The sequence below is a fragment of the Thalassophryne amazonica genome, chromosome 10 (genome assembly GCF_902500255.1).
Source record: "Thalassophryne amazonica chromosome 10, fThaAma1.1, whole genome shotgun sequence".
In the NCBI taxonomy this organism is placed as follows: domain Eukaryota; kingdom Metazoa; phylum Chordata; class Actinopteri; order Batrachoidiformes; family Batrachoididae; genus Thalassophryne; species Thalassophryne amazonica.
In genome coordinates, this window is record NC_047112.1 from 73,301,187 (window position 1) to 73,320,581 (window position 19,395).

At 41.8% G+C, this 19,395-nt stretch overlaps 1 protein-coding gene across 1 annotated transcript; it reads left to right on the forward strand.

Moving 5' to 3' along the window:
- Positions 1–7,815: 7,815 nt before the first annotated feature.
- LOC117518978 (stonustoxin subunit alpha-like) lies at positions 7,816–18,256 on the forward strand. Its single transcript, XM_034180267.1, has 4 exons — positions 7,816–7,835; positions 7,929–8,028; positions 13,286–14,761; positions 16,050–18,256. Exons 2-4 carry the CDS (start codon positions 7,938–7,940, stop codon positions 16,577–16,579), a joined length of 2,097 nt encoding a protein of 698 aa, XP_034036158.1. The 5' UTR covers positions 7,816–7,835; positions 7,929–7,937; the 3' UTR covers positions 16,580–18,256.
- Positions 18,257–19,395: the final 1,139 nt, after the last annotated feature.

The following is a 19,395-nucleotide window of genomic DNA, read 5'->3' on the forward strand; positions in this document are numbered from 1 at the left end:
CGCTGTCAAAGTTTATTTTCTGACAGCTTTCGTGGGTTTGAGTGATCCCCTTCACACGCATGACCGTTTTACCTCGTGCGGTTTTATATGCGTAACTTTTAGGTCCGCCGCTGCAAACTCTGTGATGACGTCGCCGTTCAACTCGTCGGTGAGCTGCCCCAGATAATTACCGGTAGGCAGCGGGGTTTCACCCCGCCTACAAACGTAAATCAGGCTATCGGTATCATAATACAGAATCCTGTCAGGATTTGCCACAGCCTCCATAAAACCGTACAAGGTCAAACGCGCGTACGCCGTTGTAAACGCCGCGATGAAAATATTGACGGTTTTACCCGGTCGGCTGACGTGCCGCGGGCCGTACCTCCATTGAACCATAGCCGCCTGACTGCTGAGGAATGTTAGATATGTGACCTCGTACTCTTCAGAAAACAGATACCTGAACAGATCGTCAGCATTTTTAACGAGCGCGGTCTGCGTCAGATTTGCCCTCTGGGCGAATTTCCCCCAGAAGGAGTTGAGGCAGATCTTAGCCATCTGACGTTTTGCCGGATTGTGACTGATTTTTTCTGGGTCTAAACGAATCTTCTGATTCAGCCAGTAGTCCGTGATGTATTTTTCTCTGCTCTCGGAGTCTTTATCAAATTCGGGAGGGAAACCAGAGGCTTCCTGCTTGTGTTTTAAGAAGGTGTTTATGTACCCCTCAAAGATTTTATCACTTTTTTCCTCAAAATGCCAGACTTCAAAAATCTTAGGTACAGCATAGCCTGTATCCAGAGCTTTGTGGAATTCCGGGGTCGTCCAAGTCCCAGACAGAGCTCTCTGCTGCTGACTGTGTGTGCACGCTGCAGCTTGATTATTTTCATCAGCGCAGGTGCGACACAGAGTAAACACCAGTTTACCGTGAGGAGTTCTGTGTGGGAGGACGGGGAATTTTAGCCCCTGGGGCGGGTACACGATGGCTTTGATGAGCCCGAAATAAGTCCTGGGGTCTCTGAAATTTCTCTCTATAATTTCCGGATGCCCCGTGGGATATGTGAAATTTACGTTAACGTAAGGATACAGCGAGGTCACGTCGACGTAATAGACCGTCTCATCTTGCTCAGCCGTGTACCTCAGACGGGCCGCGCAAGTCCGACCGCCGTATAAAGCGTCGCGAGGTTCGAGGGGCGGCGGTAACCCCCTGCGGGCGAGGAAACACCGAACGCTCTCATCCCTCAGCCTCATTTCAAGCCATTGATGCTCCCAAATTACGTTGAGGGTGACGCCCGGCATAGCCCGCAGAAAGGCTATTTTTTTCTGACACGCTGCGTGGAGCTCTCCAAATGAGGTGTTTGTGAGAGGGTTTATTTCATGCTGTGTAAAACACCTTGCACACCCGTGGTAAAAACATCCGAGAAACTCCCACACTTTTATCCGGCCGTCAATCTGAGCATACCCATCAACATAATAACCTCCTATTTTTTTCTCGCCCCTGTTTAGAGCATGATCGATGATAATGTTTCGCGTCTCAGCAACCCATTCTAACCATTGCACGGCCACGTCCGAATATTTTTTATGCCTCGTTCTATAATTGTCGGCGGAGGGGATCGCCAGCGTTTTTGGAGCAAGAAAGTTAGTTTGGAAGACTTTCATACACGCCGAGGCGATTGTAACGCAGGTAAAAGGATCCACGAGTGTTTCAGCGATGAATTCAGACATAAATTTGGAGCAGGCTGCAGCCAAGATTTTTGTGTCGTTATCACAATACATAACGGCCTCGGCTTTAAAATCGAAAATTGCGTTTTTTTTTCCGCACGTACCACGCGTTAAATTCCTCTCTTTCTCCCTCTGACATATTTGCGACCCCGTAAGCCGCTGAGTCAGGGTACGGACCGACATAGTTCAGATTTTTTTCTGAACTGAACAGGTGCGGAAAGTAACCTTTGCGGATGATTTCGTCTTTCAGCCGGATCCCCAGGGCTTTAGGCATCTGAGATAAGCGCATTGTAAGGAAAGATAACGAATCTATATATTTCTGTTTAAAGGCGGCGTCTGTCATGAGTAATAGTTTACTCCCGGTCATAATCACAGCGGGGGTTACGCCCTGCTGGACTAAATACTTTAGAAGCAAATAGCCGTCAAAACCTTTTGAGTTGTGAGCGATGAACACGTATTCTTTGAATTTTCTCGTTCTAAAATGTTTAAAGAAGCGGGCTACGCAGTCTGTCCCCCATGCGCTCCAAAAATCACCCGTCTTTGTTACAGCGCTGACGTAAAACGGTACGTGTTCCCCGTTATTATCGACATACGTTTCAAAATCATAAAAAACATATTTCTCTGAATGCGTCTCTTCAGCTTTGAGCGGGGTCATATAGCAGAGGTGACCCTCGCTCGGCTCCTGGAGAGCCTCGCCGCATATATGACACCTCTTCTACTTACACACGTGCGGAGCGCTGTTTTTAGAAAACGCTATGTAATACTCACGTTTACATCGAGAGCATTTTTTTCTGTTATCACACACATTAACGAACTTACCGGCGGAAGGACGATACTTCGGCTGTTTATGCAGGCTGTAACAGGTGGGAGAGCGACACTCCTTGTTACATTCGCTGCATACAGGGTTATTTTTCTCATAACACTGCGTGGATTCACAAATTTTACAATATGACGGACAATTATGGGAGGCGTGGTTATTGTACCCCTCAAAGCAAAACTTACATACATATTTCACTCCCAAAAATCTCTTTAAATCGATGATTCCGTAAAAATGATTATTAAACAGAAAAACGAAAAGAGTTTTCTGCTGCGCCGGTATTCCTGTCTGGAATTTTGTCAGCTTTCTCTCCCCTTCGGCTCTGAAAAACACCACAATTTTACAACCCAGAGCGTTTTCAAATTTTCCCACCTGCTCTAAAGATACCGGCGTAGCTTCCGTTAATCCGACGCTATTTTGTAACGCCAGTCCGCGCTGCTCCGCCTCGTGCGTACTCAGATGAGGATTCAATAACTGAACGAGGTTTATCGCGAAACATAAACTGTTGTCAGGATTATACACGATATTAAGGCATTTGGATTTTTTCCTCAGAACCTCGTGATGGAGGAGGTCATCTATTCTGCGCTTCCCCGCGCCGTTCTGGTTGCGGATGACTTGAACCACTAATTCCAGAGACTCGTCGGCTAAAACGTTGGAATTTGATTGTATCAATCGTTCTAACAGATTTTGGAAGCCCGTCACATCGCCAGCGTCGTTATATGAGCTGATCAAAGCGGCCTCGTTGTAGACTGAGTCCCCACGAATCTCCATTTGGATAAAGTCCCCGGCCCTGGCGTGTGTTAAAGCCTTTTCGACCGAGTTATGAAGAGCCCCAACGACGTTACGGTAAAATTCCGCGTAGTCGGGAATTTCGTCGGCGCGCTGGAAATTGAGAGGCAGCCTGATTTCGATATTGTTAAAAGCAGGTCTCCTGATGACGTTAGCAGCCCCACCACCCGTCATGGGAGAGTGTCGGCTGGGTCCCGGTCGTGCATCATCTCCGTCTTCCATCAAAACAGAGATCGCCGCGTTTATCGGGGTTAAACGAGCTCTGTTTAAAATCTCTTCTCCGCGCGCATTGCGCGGGGAGGGACTTCTTAAAGGTGAAAAAGCGCGAGCGTCGTTAGGCGTTTGATTTAATTCATCCACCGCGGATTGGACGTGAGGATTAACTTCACACGCGAGGAGGTTTACGGCGTTATTTAACGGAGTCAGACGTACCTGGTTCAACGCCGCGGGACCGGACTCGTCTGGAGGTGAGGTGTGCGGGGGGTCAGGGGGCTCTTCAGTATCAGACTGGACCGTCGAATTTATAGCGTTAATCGCAGAAATGATGTAGGGGTTAATTTCTTCCGATTCTCGTTCAGCCGCTAAATTGTTAAGAGCCTCATTTAACGGTGTTAAACGAACACGGCTTAAAAGTCTCTCTCCGGACTCGATGTTATTTTGAGGCGGCGAATTTAACGCCTCGGGTAATGGACCATCTGCTCCAGGAGCGCTCCCGCTGAGTCGATTATTGAAGCGTTTAAATCCAATACACGTCCGAAGTTATTTTCCCGATGTGAATTCTCTCCTTCCATCTTTTAAAATCTGTAGCAGGAAGAATCTACCTCAAGAAATTCAGTTAATATACCTCTTCAAAATGAATTCTCCCGTTCCATCGGAATAAGAGAAAAAATAAAAAAATAAAAACAGACTACACATTTTCAAGAAAGTTGCGTGATGAGGTTAATCCCAGCTCAGAATATCTTCGAGCCTTGCGTCTCTGTGGAAAATAGACGGTCTCCCTCCACCGCGTGCTGAAAAAAGAGAAAATCGTTAGTTATTAAATATTTAAAATAAATAAATACATAAACTCCGACTCCTTACCGTGTACATCCGCGGATCGTTTTACGGGTCTCTCCCACTGACCCGCTTCTCCATGGGCTGTGACAGAAAAAATCGGGTTATTCCAGAGTTTTAATCGTGATTTAATCTCGATCGCTGTACTTACATCTGCGTGGTGAAGTCGGGGCTTCCAGCCTTCGAACTTCTTCAGGGGGCTCTGACTTGATTTCTAGAATTAACATAAATAAATGAATACAAAGCATCACCCTCGCAAGCGGATATTCTGTACTATTTCAAATATATTACCGAGGACGGGTCCGAACGCGCTCTGGACCGTCTGCGTGGTTTTGTCTAAAAAAAAAAAAAAACAGTTTCAGACGGCATGCATCATTTAAAAACACTCATTTCTATCAAAACAGATTACTTAAATCACTTACCCTGAAAGCTGATGCGGTTTTCGCACTCTGCTCGAAGACAAGAAAACTTAATTAAACAACATGGTTTTCCAGGATTTTTTCCGCAAATTTATTCTATTTATTCCAGGCATCTTCACTCTTCACCGGTCGTAGTGGAAATGCTCGCTGACTCGTTCCCAGGGACGTAAGTGATAAGGAGCATTGTTTATTGTTCGGGCTCGGGGCAGCATCTCCGCTCAGCGGGTGTCCCGCGCCCCATGATCGATCGGCTAATATCTTAAAAGAAAACATCATCTGGCGTGAGTGATAAGGAGCATTGTTTATTGTTCTTCGGGTTCATCACCTCGGGGCAGCATCTCCGCTCAGCGGGTGTCCCGCCACACACACACACACACACACACACACACACACACACACACACACACACACACACACACACACACACACACACACACACACACACACACACACGCACTCACACAGACACAGCGTCTGCAACAGGTTTTACAGCCGTGGGGTCATGTTTCCGCGAGCGGCTCTATGCGTGGGTATTTGACCGTCTTGCTGCAAAGACTTACAGCCGAGAGAGACGGGTATTTGTTCCCCTTCTTTAATTTACGAATTAAAAAACAGAAAAGGAAACGTAATAATTTAAGAATTAAAGATATTAAAGGGTCATTAAATAATAGACAGTGATTTATGTTTAATTATTTCAGAATTAGTTAATTCTTTAATACATTAAAAAGATCTAGGTATTTTTAATAATTCTTTAATTCATGAAATAAAATGACATTAAAATATTAGACCCTGGGTGGGAGGGGAGGTATGGCTTGGAGGCGGTGCTTGGCCGGGGTTAGGGGAGGAGCTTGGGGGTGGGGCTAGGGGAGGAGCCAGGGGCGGAACTAGGGGAGGAGCCGGGGGCGGGGCTTAGGGGCGGGACATACTGACGTCATCGACTCTGATTGGATGTGACGTCATAAGGGGCGGGGGCTCGGAGGCGGGATCAGGGCGGGGCTTAGGGGCGGGGCATAGTGACGTCATCGATTATGATTGGCTGTGATGTCATAAGGGGCGGGGCTTGGAGGCGGGACTAGGGGAGGGGCTTAGGGGCGGGACATAGTGACGTCATCGATTCTGATTGGCTATGACGTCATAGAGGGGGCGGGGCTTAGTGACGTAGTCGGTTTTGATTGGCAGCTGTCACTTTTTTGACGAAAGGTGGGTCAGTTTTCTCTCTTATAGGCATTGTTTACACCATTGGCACTTGAATCGCTACCAGAAAAACAATATAATCCAACCTTTGAAGAGAACAAGATGCTTTTCTGCTTCCCACCATATGCAAATTAGATGTGACTATGTCATCACGTAATGTAGTGGCTTTTCGTGACATTTCAGAGAGCCAGTAGTGGTTTATGGTAAGAGGATTCATCATGAACTGACACTAAAAAGTTCCTTGAGTAGTACTTCTGATTTCTTGAGAATAAGGAAACAATGTTTCCCTGTGCAGTGTATGAGTGGGAGGAAACTGGGTGTGTTTTGTATGATAACTGGGTGTGTGTCACCTGTGTGCAACAATGTCAAACATGAGGAAGACAAGTGCTTTCAGTCACAAAAGGAAGAAAGAGTGTTTGAATAAAGTTCAACAACATCCTCATTCCACATTTGCTGCTGTAAGATGTTTGTCAGAGAACAATGGTCACCTGACTGATGTCAGCTCTTAGCTTCCTTAAAATCCTGTGATAAATACCTCAGTTCCCTGGTCTGGTTCATGTATCCCAGCATTAACCATGTTTTTCAAGTTTAACATATCATGTGTCTTATTATTATATTAAGTTCAGTGTTCGTTCCCCTGTCCGAATCACAGCCATAGAGTTTATTATCCCTCTTGTTTTGAATATGAAACTCTGGCTTACCACCAGAATTTCGTATTCCTCTGGTCTTAATTACTGCCTATGGGTTTAGTGTACCTCATGCACAGTAAATTTTACAGAGTAAAATTTACTCTGCTGGGATAACATTTGGTCCCAGTCCAAATAGAGTTAAATATACTCTATCCCACTGTAAAATCAAGTCTTATTGGAGTAGAAACACTTGATCTGACAAGACAGTAGAGCTGATTTCACTCTATAATAGAGAGTATTTTACTCTATTTAGACTGGGACCAAATGTTATCCTGGCAGAGTATTTTTACTCAGCAAAATTTTCTAGGTAGAATTAGGGTACCTCCTTTCTTCATCCATCCTTAGTGAGCTTTATAAAGTATAACTACTCCCTGTACTGATAACATATTACAGATTAGCACACCCCAGTGTACTTCCTGCAACCATTCCAATGTTATGTGGTACTTGTGTGTAAAACTAGTTTAGCAAGCTGCTTTATTCTATCTGCTATTCTTGCTGTTTTAAATCTTTTGTTGTATTTTCTTGAGTTTTGTGTAACTGATTTTAACACCATGTTTTGTATCTGTCAGTGGGATAAGGAAAGTTTAATTTAATAATATATAACCCCATCACCCTGCCTTATGTGTCTCAATGATTTAATTTGATGCGATTTGATTAGTTGTGGTTTGAGTCTCACGAATGCAGGTACAAATACACATCAACACTGCATCACTGTGTATTTAAAAATAAAAGCATTTTGTGCATGTGTAGGCTGTGTCACCCCTCTGAAGACTTTCATTTCAGTTCATCATATGTTAGTGTTTTAAAAATGTACAGGTTAAGGAGGGGAAATCCCAAGATTGTGGCGTACTGACTGTTTCTAATTCAAATATCACTTTTGGCTCAAACATTTATTGAAATACTAAATGATTAAAGTTAAACCCTCTGACTTCATTCAAACATAAAGCCCAATGATTAAGCTTTAGTTATTTCAGATTGATTCCTTTACAATACATTGTGTAAGTATAACAAACCCAGAAATTTCAATAAACTAATAAATAAATAAATTCTTTATTCATGCAGAAGTTTCTTAGACCATTTGTGGTGTTCGTAGGAGGTGGGTGGCTCCTTCAGCAGGATATAAATGTGGCGGAAACATCACAGGTGATCAGACTGGTAGTTCAACTGAGACTTCATCAGGTGAGGACAAACTGGATCCTCGACACAGATACTAGACATTAATGCTAAAGGCAGTTGTTGATTGTGGGGTTTTTTTTTTTTTTTTCTCTTCAGGTTGGAAAAATGTCTTCAAAGGAGTTGGTGGTGGCTGCCCTGGGTCGTCCTTTCACCTTAGGCATGTTGTATGATGCTCGTACAGAAAAACTGGTTCCAGGTAAAATGTGATGACATCTCTGTATCTGTGTGTGAGAATGATGTGTGGTGGAATAGTTAACTTCAGTTATGTTTGGGACAAAATAATGAAACCAAATTTTCTAAAGAAACAATGGCTTTAATGGTGCGATCAAAATATTACATTGTTTCAGCAGAAAATAAGATTAGATAATTAATAAATACTTATTGGACACACTCCATGGGCTCTAGATTTGGTAGTGTTTATAAAATAGGTACCTGATATTTTTTAAAGTATAATGAAAAATAAAAATATTTAATATTAATATATAATTTTTGTTGTATAATTTGGAATGCCACGTGAGTCCAGAATCTAATTATCAATGACCATTGTTCTCTGTTGTTTCGTATTATCCATAATTTCTCCAAAAATATTAGTCCTGTCAATGTTCTGTTTTGGTGGCGTTCATCCTTGACCCAAAATAAATAAGCATACCAAATGGAAAATGCCAGCTCTCCCCAGTTTGTCCGTGATCAAAAGCAATACATGCCACACAGAGGCCACTTGGCTTTTATAGGACACATAGTAATGAACACCCTTATGTGTATTCATTACTATGTGTGTTTTGGGATGTTAGTATGGAACAACGAGATGACACAAAGAATAAGAAAATAAATGAAAATATAAAAAGAAATAAATATAAAGAGAAATATATAAAGAAAATGTCTTTCCCTTTTGATTTGAATTTTAGCATTTTGTTTTTTTGTTTTTTCCCCTTTTGCTGTTCCTTGAAGGACTAAGCTCTCAATCAGCTGGACTTGGATGGGGTTTATTGACCAGGCTGAGGATAGTTTGCGCCTGCATACTTGATGCTTTGGCTACAGATTAGACCTCTACTGTAGATAGTGCAGCAAATAGAGTATTTAAAGAGGAATCCTGCAAATGGTGATACAAGCACCAAATTTGGAACAAATACTGCTTAGATATTGATCTTTTGAAAAAAGAAAGAAAAAAAAAACAAACAACCGGCCACTTGAATTTTCTATAAGTGGCCAGGTAGAGGTCAATTTAAGAATTATACAAAGGTCAAAATTTAAATTTAACAAAATTTATCACATTATGAGGTAACATATGTCACATGTCATAAAATCCAATGGTCTTTGACATTGTTTGACCTTTACTTTGCAGACCAAACATTCAACACAGTCAAAAGTTTTCCATTTATTAATCCTATTAGTTCAACAAATAATTTGCACCACTTTTTTTTTTTTTACCAAAATTGGAGGAAGTTTAATGGAGTCTTCCATGGCCTAATAAAGATAGACAAATAAATCAATAAATGCCAATGATTTTATTACATCCTTGGCAAACATAATAAGGTTCTTTTTGTCGTTCTAAACAGAGACAGTAGAATCATTGAACAAAATGTGAAATTAAGGTTTGAAATACTATAGTAATGGGTTTATTTGAAGAACTAGTGTGTTGGCCATAGGGATCCACGGGCTCTAGGTTGGGTATTCACAAAATATGTAGGTTGTTGGGAAAGTGTAAGTACACGGACCCACAACAGGGGGCGCAAATGAACGGACAATGGAATAGGTCAAATAACAACACTTTACTGTTGCGAACGTGCACAACAAACACAACAGATTCCACAATAGATCAAAGGTCAAATTACAAGGTGTCGTGTGGGCAGGCTCGAAGATAGGAGACGCCTGTCCAAAGCAGAACCGGAACCACACGATTTCCTCCGCCACCAGACCCCGGGAATACTGGAGCCGCCAAGTCCCGAACTCCCAGGTGGCCACTGCCTCCGCGTGTCGGACCTGGTACTGCTGGCGAGGAACAAAAACACAGTTAAACGTGGGTGCGTCTGCACCCAGCAATCTGCACGGCAGGGAAGCTACCTCCACCTCTCGTTGGAGAAAAAGTCTGTTATCACTCACAAAAATCACAAAAAAAGGCTTTCTATCAAGCAGTCAGGCTGAGGATATTACCTTTCAGGTAGAACGATATCTCGGCGAAGAGGTGGAGATGACGTCTGGCTGATATACCGATGCAGATCAGATGAGTGGTGACAGCTGTCACAGGTGATGAGTGTCAGCTGTCACCCCGGCTGCTCCTGTGAGGCGGCAGCGCCCTCTGGTGCCTGGAGCCCGCACTCCAGGCAGGGTGCCCTCTGGTGGTGGTGGGCCAGCAGTACCTCCTCTTCAGCGGCCCACACAACATAGGTAACATTTTTCAAGGGTAGTAATAAATTAAGCAATGAGTTGGAATGGCGTGTGAGTCCAGAATGTTTTAGAACCTTAGACCTCAACAATTTTTAGAAGAGGAACTCAACCCGTTTAGTTCCTGTTAATTATGTAACTTTTAATGTTAATTTACTGTCTTAATGTATTTATAAATTGTTTAGGTTGTTATTATCATATACACACTATTATTATTATTGTCATTATTATTATTATAATTCTTATCATTATTATTATTTTTTATTTTATTTTTACTACTGATATGTCATTTGATTTTAAATGGATCGCAATGGAAATAAGTGTTTTCACTTTCTTGTGTCATCCATGTATTTTTCATGTATGTACAATGTATGTATGTGCTTACACTCACGCTTTTAATATAAAGATGATTTACTACCTCCTGCTGGAAAGGCGTGCAAGTCCAAAATGTAATTAGCAATGTTAGCTAATATTTGTAGCTTCTTCAAAACTATTAGTCCTCTCAGTGTTCCGTTTTGGCGCCGTTCATCCTTGACTTAAAATACATAAGCATGCCAAACCGCAAATGTCAGCTGTGCTCTGTTTGTCCCTGATTGAAAATGCACGCACGCACGCACAGCTGTTTGTCTTTACTGCATGTAGGTGCTTGTCATTTGAGACACAAACAGGGTGGAGATCAAACAATACATATTTCACTCATGGTGTCAGCAACATGAGACTGAAGTCACTCATGTTAATGGCAACTTAACTAAAGTGATGAAGCCTACAAACTGCGAAATCACAATAAATCAATAACACAACCAACACTGTTAAACTAAGGGCCCCTTCACACATAACATGATTGAAGCCGACTAACACACAAAGGAGGAACTGCAAACCAATCGTGAAAAATCGGAGCCCTCACCTAGCAACACACATGGGTGTGACTGTGCTGCAACCCCCCCCCTACCACCACACACACACACACACACACACAAATGGCTTGTGGACTGTGTCGTTGACCACCCACCACCACCAACACATACACACACACCATGAATCCAACATTGTCAGCTGTGGCTGAAGGTCCCGGAGTCCGGTGAAGGACACAGTGCACTGCACTGTGTCCTGCACCTCAGCTGGAGAACACACAGTGTACATATGTGTACGCTCACGCTCTCACGAGGACCAGCCAGTGTCTGAGCACATGGCACGATGTGAAGCTGCCCGTCCTGCTGATTTCACTTCCACCACATAAATTGCAGTTTACATGACAGACAAAAAGAGTGCACTCTAAAGCGTTCAGTTATGTCCACTTGCTACCTCTCTTTAACATAAAGAGCTCTTTGGTTTTGGATGTTGAACTCAACTTTGCAGCTCAACTCAACTTATAAAGTTGAGTTCAACATACAAAACTTGTAAGAGCTGTTTATGTTAAAGAGAGGTAGCAAGTGGACATTACTAAATGCAGCTGCATGTTTTAGAGTGTGGAAATTAAATAAAACAAATGAGGACGACGAAGGCGTGAACTTAGCCTTGTGTGACTGCTTTGCTATGACAGCTGGACGTGACTGTGCACGCAAGGTGTTACATTACAACACAGATAAAAATACACCATAACAAACACTGTTTTATCAGTTATTACGGTGCTTTTTTCAAAAAATACATTCATCTCCTTGTTGATTTTAGCTATTTTACACTCATGTTATAAGACAGTGATTGTAGCGCAGTGGTAAAGTTTCCATCTGGTAATCTGAGCTTTTGTATTGCAGGTTTGAATTCCATGCCTGGCATTTATTTCTTATTGAACCAGGATTATTTAACCGCAGGGTTCTGTACTGGGTCCCCTTTTATTATTATTTCAACCCAGTTGTTTTCACTAAATATACAGCTGGTTTTTATTTTATTTTCTCCAAATCAATGCCACAATGTGGCGCAACATGTTCCAGCTGCTCGCACTGTTTGTTCACGACTGTACACAAAACCGATGTGTCATGCACGCCTGTGCAACCGTGCGTCCCTCACGACAGCAGGTGGATGGTTCATGGTTCGCCATTTCATGCTTGGTTTGTGGATTTTCTTCCAGTTTCTGCATCTTTCGTGTTATGTATGAAAGGGCCCTAACATGAACAACAATAATAACATTTAAAACCTCAAAACCCCAAACTTCCAATGTCCATTGTTTACTGGATAGCTAGAATTGCTCATTTCTACAAAAATATTAGTCCTGTCAACTTTCCGTTTTTGCAACGTTCATCCTTGACCCAAAATACATAAGCACGCCAAACGGCTCTCCCCGGCTTCATCCGGCTTTGATGGCTTAGATGGATCATGGCAGCGGCCTCACTCATCGTCATGCCCTGATTAATGACATGATCCACAACTATTGCTCTGATTTTATTTGACACCCTTTGCTGTGACTGCCGGTGTCTTGGTCCCTGGCCTTGTCTTCTACCCCCTCCCCTCTCTGATGAGGCCCACGACCACCTCTATGAAGGGGTCCTTGTCCTCTACCAAGTCTTTCTCCCTCACCTCCACATCCTCATTTCGCAGTAGTATCTCTGTAGTATCTAGAGTTTGGAAAGTTGTGCAAACACTTCTGAGGTTAGCATTGAAGTGATTGTAAAAAAAAACTGTAACTGAAGAATGCAACAAAATATCGTAATTAAAGTGATATCTACATTCAGCAATGTCACAACAATAAGAAAAAATTAATAAATAAAGCAAAATAAAATGCACATTACTGTACAAAGTCACTGAGATTCATTCTCCAAAATCACGTCTTTGTTTGGGGTCTGGCCAGAGGACTTCATCCACATCACAGGCAGTACTTTCCCTTGCCAAGCAACGGAGGAAAAACCCTCCAGTGTGCAAAACCCAGCCTTGAGAAAACTCCACAGTCATATGATCACAGGCCTGGTCCATTGTCTCCAGGAAAAGCTGTCCTGGTGTGGAGCTGTCGGTCATCTTCCACTGCCACAGAGAGAAAAAAAACTGCTTGTGGTTTACCCTTCAAAAAGTCTACATGTACCACTTCTTGAATGTTTGGTCTTCTTTTTGTAAGAGGTTTGTGTTGTTTCTTGTTTTTGTAGGCATCACATTGTGGGATGATAAAACGAAACAGGTGAACACAGTTAAGGCGCCTCAGCCCAGCAGTGAATTTCAAATTTCTACAAGTGATTCAACCACAGAAAAATGCACTCTGCTTGATGTTGATGCTTCTCTGAAGGCCAGTTTCCTCAGTGGACTGATTCAAGTCGGAGGATCTGGAAAATACATGAATGACAAGAACGATTCTCATCATGTGTCCAGAGTCACGCTTCAGTACAAAGTTACCACCGAGTTCAAACAACTATTTTTGACACCTCTAGATGCCAAGAAAAAGCAACAGATAGGCCACTTTGAGCACGGCATGGCAACACATGTAGTCACAGGCATCACATATGGGGCACATGCTTTCTTTGTGTTTGACAGTGAGAAGTCTGAGGACAGCACTGTTCAGGACATACAGGGCCACATGGAAGCAGTAATAAAGAAGATTCCATCACTTCAAATTGAAGGGGACATTGATCTCAAGCTGACGGACAAAGAAAAAGACCTGACTGATAAGTTCTCCTGCAAGTTCTTTGGCGACTTTGTCCTTAAAGTCAACCCTACAACCTTCGCTGATGCAGTAAAGACCTATGTTGAACTTCCAACTCTGCTGGGAGAAAATGGAGAGAATGCTGTTCCAGTGACGGTCTGGCTGATGCCATTGAAGACATTACATTTCCAGGCTCCTCAGGTGGCACCTGGGATCAGTGCTGGATTAGCAGGAAAGGCTGAGATTGCCTTTGAAGACTTACATCAACTGAAAATGAGATGCAATGCTTCTCTTGGTGACAAAGTGGTCCAGCGTATTCCACAGATTCAGAAAAAGTTGACAACTTTCCAACAACTGTGCAATGAATACACATCTACACTTCAAGAGAAAACAGCAAAGAATATTCAGTCCATTAAAGAGGGCAAGAAAGATGAAAGTGAGTTAGCTCAAATCTTTGAAGAGAGACGCTTGTCACCATTCAGCAATGAGAAGCTGAACCGGTGGATGGAGTGTATGGAAAGAGAGATCACCGTCATCAGGTCCTGTGTGGACATAATGGACGGAATACAGATTGTGTCCAATAACTCTGAACTGGATCGACAAGTTCTGAAGTCAGGTGTGGAAGATGCTTTCTGCTTTGTTTTTACTTCTGTGGAAAATGAAAACCCCTACATAGAAGATTTGGCCAACTATTCAAGTTCACTCGATTTAGGAAGTGTAGCGCATGTTAGTCCCAGTGATCAGGACCTGTGCTACTCAGATAAAGTGCTAAACAGAATGAGAGAAGATGCCCAGGCTTTCCAAGATCTTTCCAAACGTCGTAAGAGCAGCAGGTTCTGTTTCCTCATAGCAGCTATAGCCAATGACAAATACCAAGGAGCAAGCATCTACCACTACAACAATGGCATTCTGATCACTGACTGTGCTTCAAAGCCTGAACCGCTTCCTGAGGAGACCATAACAGACAGAACTACTCTCCTGTGGTGTAAGTATTTTTGTCATTGTTTTTCTGTGTTTTCATTTTCAATGAGGTTTGATTTATTTATTTATTTTTTAAAATACAAACAGATCGGCTACACTTTTCTGCAACTCATGTGGTTCAATTTCAACATTACTTGTTGAATTTCCACCTGTATTTCACGATGTTTTGTGATTCAGCATCACGAAATATACACTGAAAAAAGAGAATTTTTGAACCAACTTAAAGTGTTACAATTTGTAAAAAAACCCCTGAATGAATTAAGTTGTTTGAACTTAAGTTTGTAAGTTAGAGTTGATTTAACCTTCAAACTTAAGTTCAAACAACTTAATTCATTCAGGGTATTTACAAATTGTAACACTTTTTTAAGTTGGTTCAAACATTCTCTTTTTTCAGTGTACATTAATCTACTGGTCCGTGAGATTGTCATGAAAAGTGTCACATTTCCATAACGGGAACACATATTCATTCCAATACATTCCGTGACGGGAGCACAAAATGAAAAGTGATGCAGGGGAGTCGGGGGGGGAGTTATAGTTAGGGTTAGAGGGAGGGGGGGTACTCGTTAGACTGGGTTGCATTTATAGCATTTCTAACTTACAAATCAATGGAAATGTGATCCCTTTTATTTGTAAGATTGCAAATAATTCTTACAACTCCATGCGTGTGGCCTTGTAACAATGTAAAACCCTCAGCCAGTCCATCTTTCATACGAGTACACATGACTGATCTGAACCCACAATACTGAGTAACTGACTCAAAATGAGCCATTAATGCAAGGATCAGGAAACCACAAAGCATAATTATCTGTAAAAATTCAGTCATTTTCTATAACTGCTTATTTTAATTCAGGGTCATGGGGGATCTGGAGTGTATCCCAGCCGTCATTGTACAAGAGACAGGTTACACACTAAAATATTTTTTGTTTACATGATAGTGTCCGTATGTGACATCTGAAGAATTACAGTTTAGATGAACTGCAGTCTGAAGGAAGGAAAAGCGTACTTTTGTACTTATGGTAGGAGGAGAATTTTAGGAATGTTACCAATATTTCTGATGATGTAGAAAACTAAAATTTCCCTCTACCCATGTTGAGATATTGACGGGCACCATGCCCCAAAAACGCATTGCCATGTGGACACTTGCAGTGACTCATCACACCATCAACCTGTTAACACTGCTCCCATAGAATGGAACAAATATAACATTTTCTTCATAATTTGCATCAGTTCATGTTCAAATGACCACAGAGACATACTTACAATAAGAGATTCTGTATCACTCTTTCCTTCAGATGCCTGTGATCTCACACTGGACCCAAACACAGCTCACAAGGACCTGACTCTTTCTGATGACAAAAAAAAGGCAATAAAAGAAGAGCCGCAGTCCTATCCTGATTGTCCAGAAAGGTTTACGACATTTCCTCAGGTTCTGTGCAGGGAGGGGTTGATGGGGTGCTGTTACTGGGAGATAGAATGGAGTAACATGTATCTCGAGGAGGTTGCTGCCCTTATTGCATACCAAACAATCAGTCGAGAAACTTATCTCGGAGGTAATGATATATCATGGAGCTTAGTCCACAACCGCCAGGTACAATGCAATTTCCTTGCCCAGCACAGTAATAAAGCAGACGCATTCACAATATCAGATGAGGGCTTCAAATGTCTTGGTATGTTTCTGAATACTTTTAGTGGCACTCTGACTTATTATAGGGTCTCAGGTAACACTCTCACTGTCCTCTACACCTTCAGGGACAAATTCACTGAACTTCTTTACCCAGCTTTAAGGATCTCGACGAAAGGCAGCTACATAAAGCTGCTATAGTGTTAAACATTAGTTCTGATGGCTTGCAGGAATCCAGATTTTGTGACATTAATACTCTCATTTTCGTTAAGAATTAAAGATGATTTTCATTTGTTTTGAAGATGCGATAATGATTTAGATGTAGGCTATGATATGGGGCAGACGGAAGAGGTGTGCTTATAGCTAATTTGTGATATTCACGATTGTTTACTTTTAGTTTCAGGTTCAGTTTAGCTTTATTTTTAGGGTGCAGTGATTGAAAATTGAGGTGTGGATGTAACTTTGTAACTAATTCTGAAATGCTGACCAGGGAGGCTAATTTTTCAGGGGTCCAATCAGTAAAACAGTGGGAACCCTACTGCTTCCTCCTGCTTCTTCTTTGACTGTCTGCCAAATGTGGTAGTCATCAGCCACGATGGGGTTGTTACAGATGGAGAAGAAACTAAGTGCACTGAATTCTACAAAATTCAGTGTGTATGGTTATGGGTCATATCCGAGTTGAATCCTCTGTTTTGTTGAGGGTTACATAAAGTGGATGGAAATTATTATGCAAACAACACTCTAAGATATCTCCCTCGAAATTTAAAACAAATTCACCAAAAATCACATTTGTTCTACACACCTGAAAAATTTTCACTATATCCACTGAATTGTGACAAACATTGAGTCACTGGTACCTATGGTGTATTCTGAAGTCTGTCAACACTACATGTTCATTTATTTATTTTTATTTCAGTCTCTCAAGTCATGTGCATTTTTGCTCAGAATTTGCAAATTGAAAACTAACTACTTTTCTAATAATATTAAAAAGATTCAAAGTGAAACTAAAACAAACTAGCCAGAGGCCATTCAACCAGTTCTTACAAAATTTGGTGTACACCATCTGCCATCTATGTTGATAAAAAAGTTATTGAGGGTTTTTGAAATCTGAAACCATTTCAAAGATTCGCAACAAATTCGTACATTTCAGGTCTTGGCCCTTTGAGCTTCTGTGGCCAATATTTTGTGACGTTATGCTCCAAACGCAACAGCTTAATAAAACTTTATGCTCACAGTCACTGCAACACTCTTTGGATTCAAACACCATTTTAAGACATTTCAACCACAGGGGTGCTCCAACTGGCACGTTAATTTTAAATTTTTGCCAACATTACAGAAATACGAAGCCCTTGAAGTGTCATTGCAAAATGTTTTGCATGCCGAAAAAATGTGCTCTCATTTTGGTACATAGTTGACTTTAATGTAATCTTGTTTTACTGTAGTGTGCGCTCATTTTACTATAGTAATTTGAGGGCTCAAAAAGGAAAACGAGCACACAAATTATCACGGCAAGAAAAAAATATCACTTTAAGTGACGGGTTCTGTACATACAGCACTGATTGGTTGGCTCACCAAAATGGCTGCCAAATGGCTTATCAAATTTCAGCAGCATTGATTTTTTTTTTTTATTATTTTGTAATTTTATTCAAGAACTGTTTTTAATTTTCGTTATTCATACTACAATTTTATCCTCAGTCTTTTCCAAATGTGGCCCGTACAATGTTTGAAGTAATCCAAGCAAAAATTATCAAATTAAATTTTGATACTGTCTCATGTTTTGCTACAATTGCCTACCAAAAATGAGAGGTGTGGCTTATTTAACTATGTGTATAGCTCATTGATGAACTGCTCTGTTGAAATAAAACTTTGTGGACTTAATCAGTATGGACATATGTCATGTCTGACACATGAATTGACCTGATGCAGCTGCTGTAACCACCACAGGAGACTTTTGGCAATACGTATTGCATGGAACCACCAGCCGGGAAGACAACAGCAAGGCCAGAGAGGTGGTTTATGGATGTTGTGTAGTCGGCCATGCAGGTAGTCAATGTGACAGATCAAGATGCCAGGGGAGAGAGTGAGATGGATTATTGATTGATGCAAACCCTAACATATAAATACCTTTATATGTGTCTGCCATAGCCTCACTGTGCATTGGTTGTACTGTCTGAAATGTGCTTGTGGGAGTTGTGGCTATTATATACAGTGAGGAAAATAAGTATTTGAACACCCTGCGATTTTGCAAGTTCTCCCACTTAGAAATCATGGAAGGGTCTGAAAATTTTCATCTTAGGTGCATGTCCACTGTGAGAGACATAATCTAAAAAAAAAAATCCGGAAATCACAATGTATGATTTTTAAAATAATTTATTTGTATGTTACTGCTGCAAATAAGTATTTGAACACCTGTGAAAATCAATGATAATATTTGGTACAGTAGCCTTTGTCTGCCATTACAGAGGTCAGACATTTCCTGTAGTTCTTGACCAAGTTTTCACACACTGCATCAACGATTTTGGTCCACTCCTCCATACAGATCTTCTCTAGATCTTTCAGGTTTGGAGTTTCAGCTCCCTCCAAAGATTTTCTATTGAGTTCAGGTCTGGAGACTGGCCAGGCCACTCCAGGACCTTCAAATGCTTCTTACAGAGCCCCTCCTTAGTTGCCCTGGCTGTGTGTTTGGAGTCATTGTCTTGCTGGAAGACCCAGCCATGACCCATCTTCAATGCTCTTACTGAGGGAAGGAGGTTGTTTGCCAAAATCTCGCAATACATGACCCCATCCATCCTCTCTTCAATACGGTGCAGTCGTCCTGTCCCCTTTGCAGAAGAGCACCCCCAGAGTATGGTGTTTCCACCCCCATGCTTTACAGTTGGGATGGTTTTCTTGGGGTTGTTCTCATCCTCTAAACATGGTAAGTGGAGTTGATTCCAAAAAGCTCTTTTCTGGTCTCATCTGACCACATGACCTTCTCCCATGCCTCCTCTGGATCATCCAGATGGTAACTGGTGAAC

What these genes read in the sequence shown, in the direction of transcription:
- LOC117518978 (XM_034180267.1), top strand. Translation starts at nt 7,938, where the DNA reads ATGTCTTCAAAGGAGTTGGTGGTGGCTGCCCTGGGTCGTCCTTTCACC. An exon ending in TACAGAAAAACTGGTTCCAG is followed by an intron (nt 8,029 to 13,285) that starts GTAAAATGTGAT and finishes TTGTTTTTGTAG; the next exon opens with GCATCACATTGTGGGATGAT. An exon ending in CAGAACTACTCTCCTGTGGT is followed by an intron (nt 14,762 to 16,049) that starts GTAAGTATTTTT and finishes TCTTTCCTTCAG; the next exon opens with ATGCCTGTGATCTCACACTG.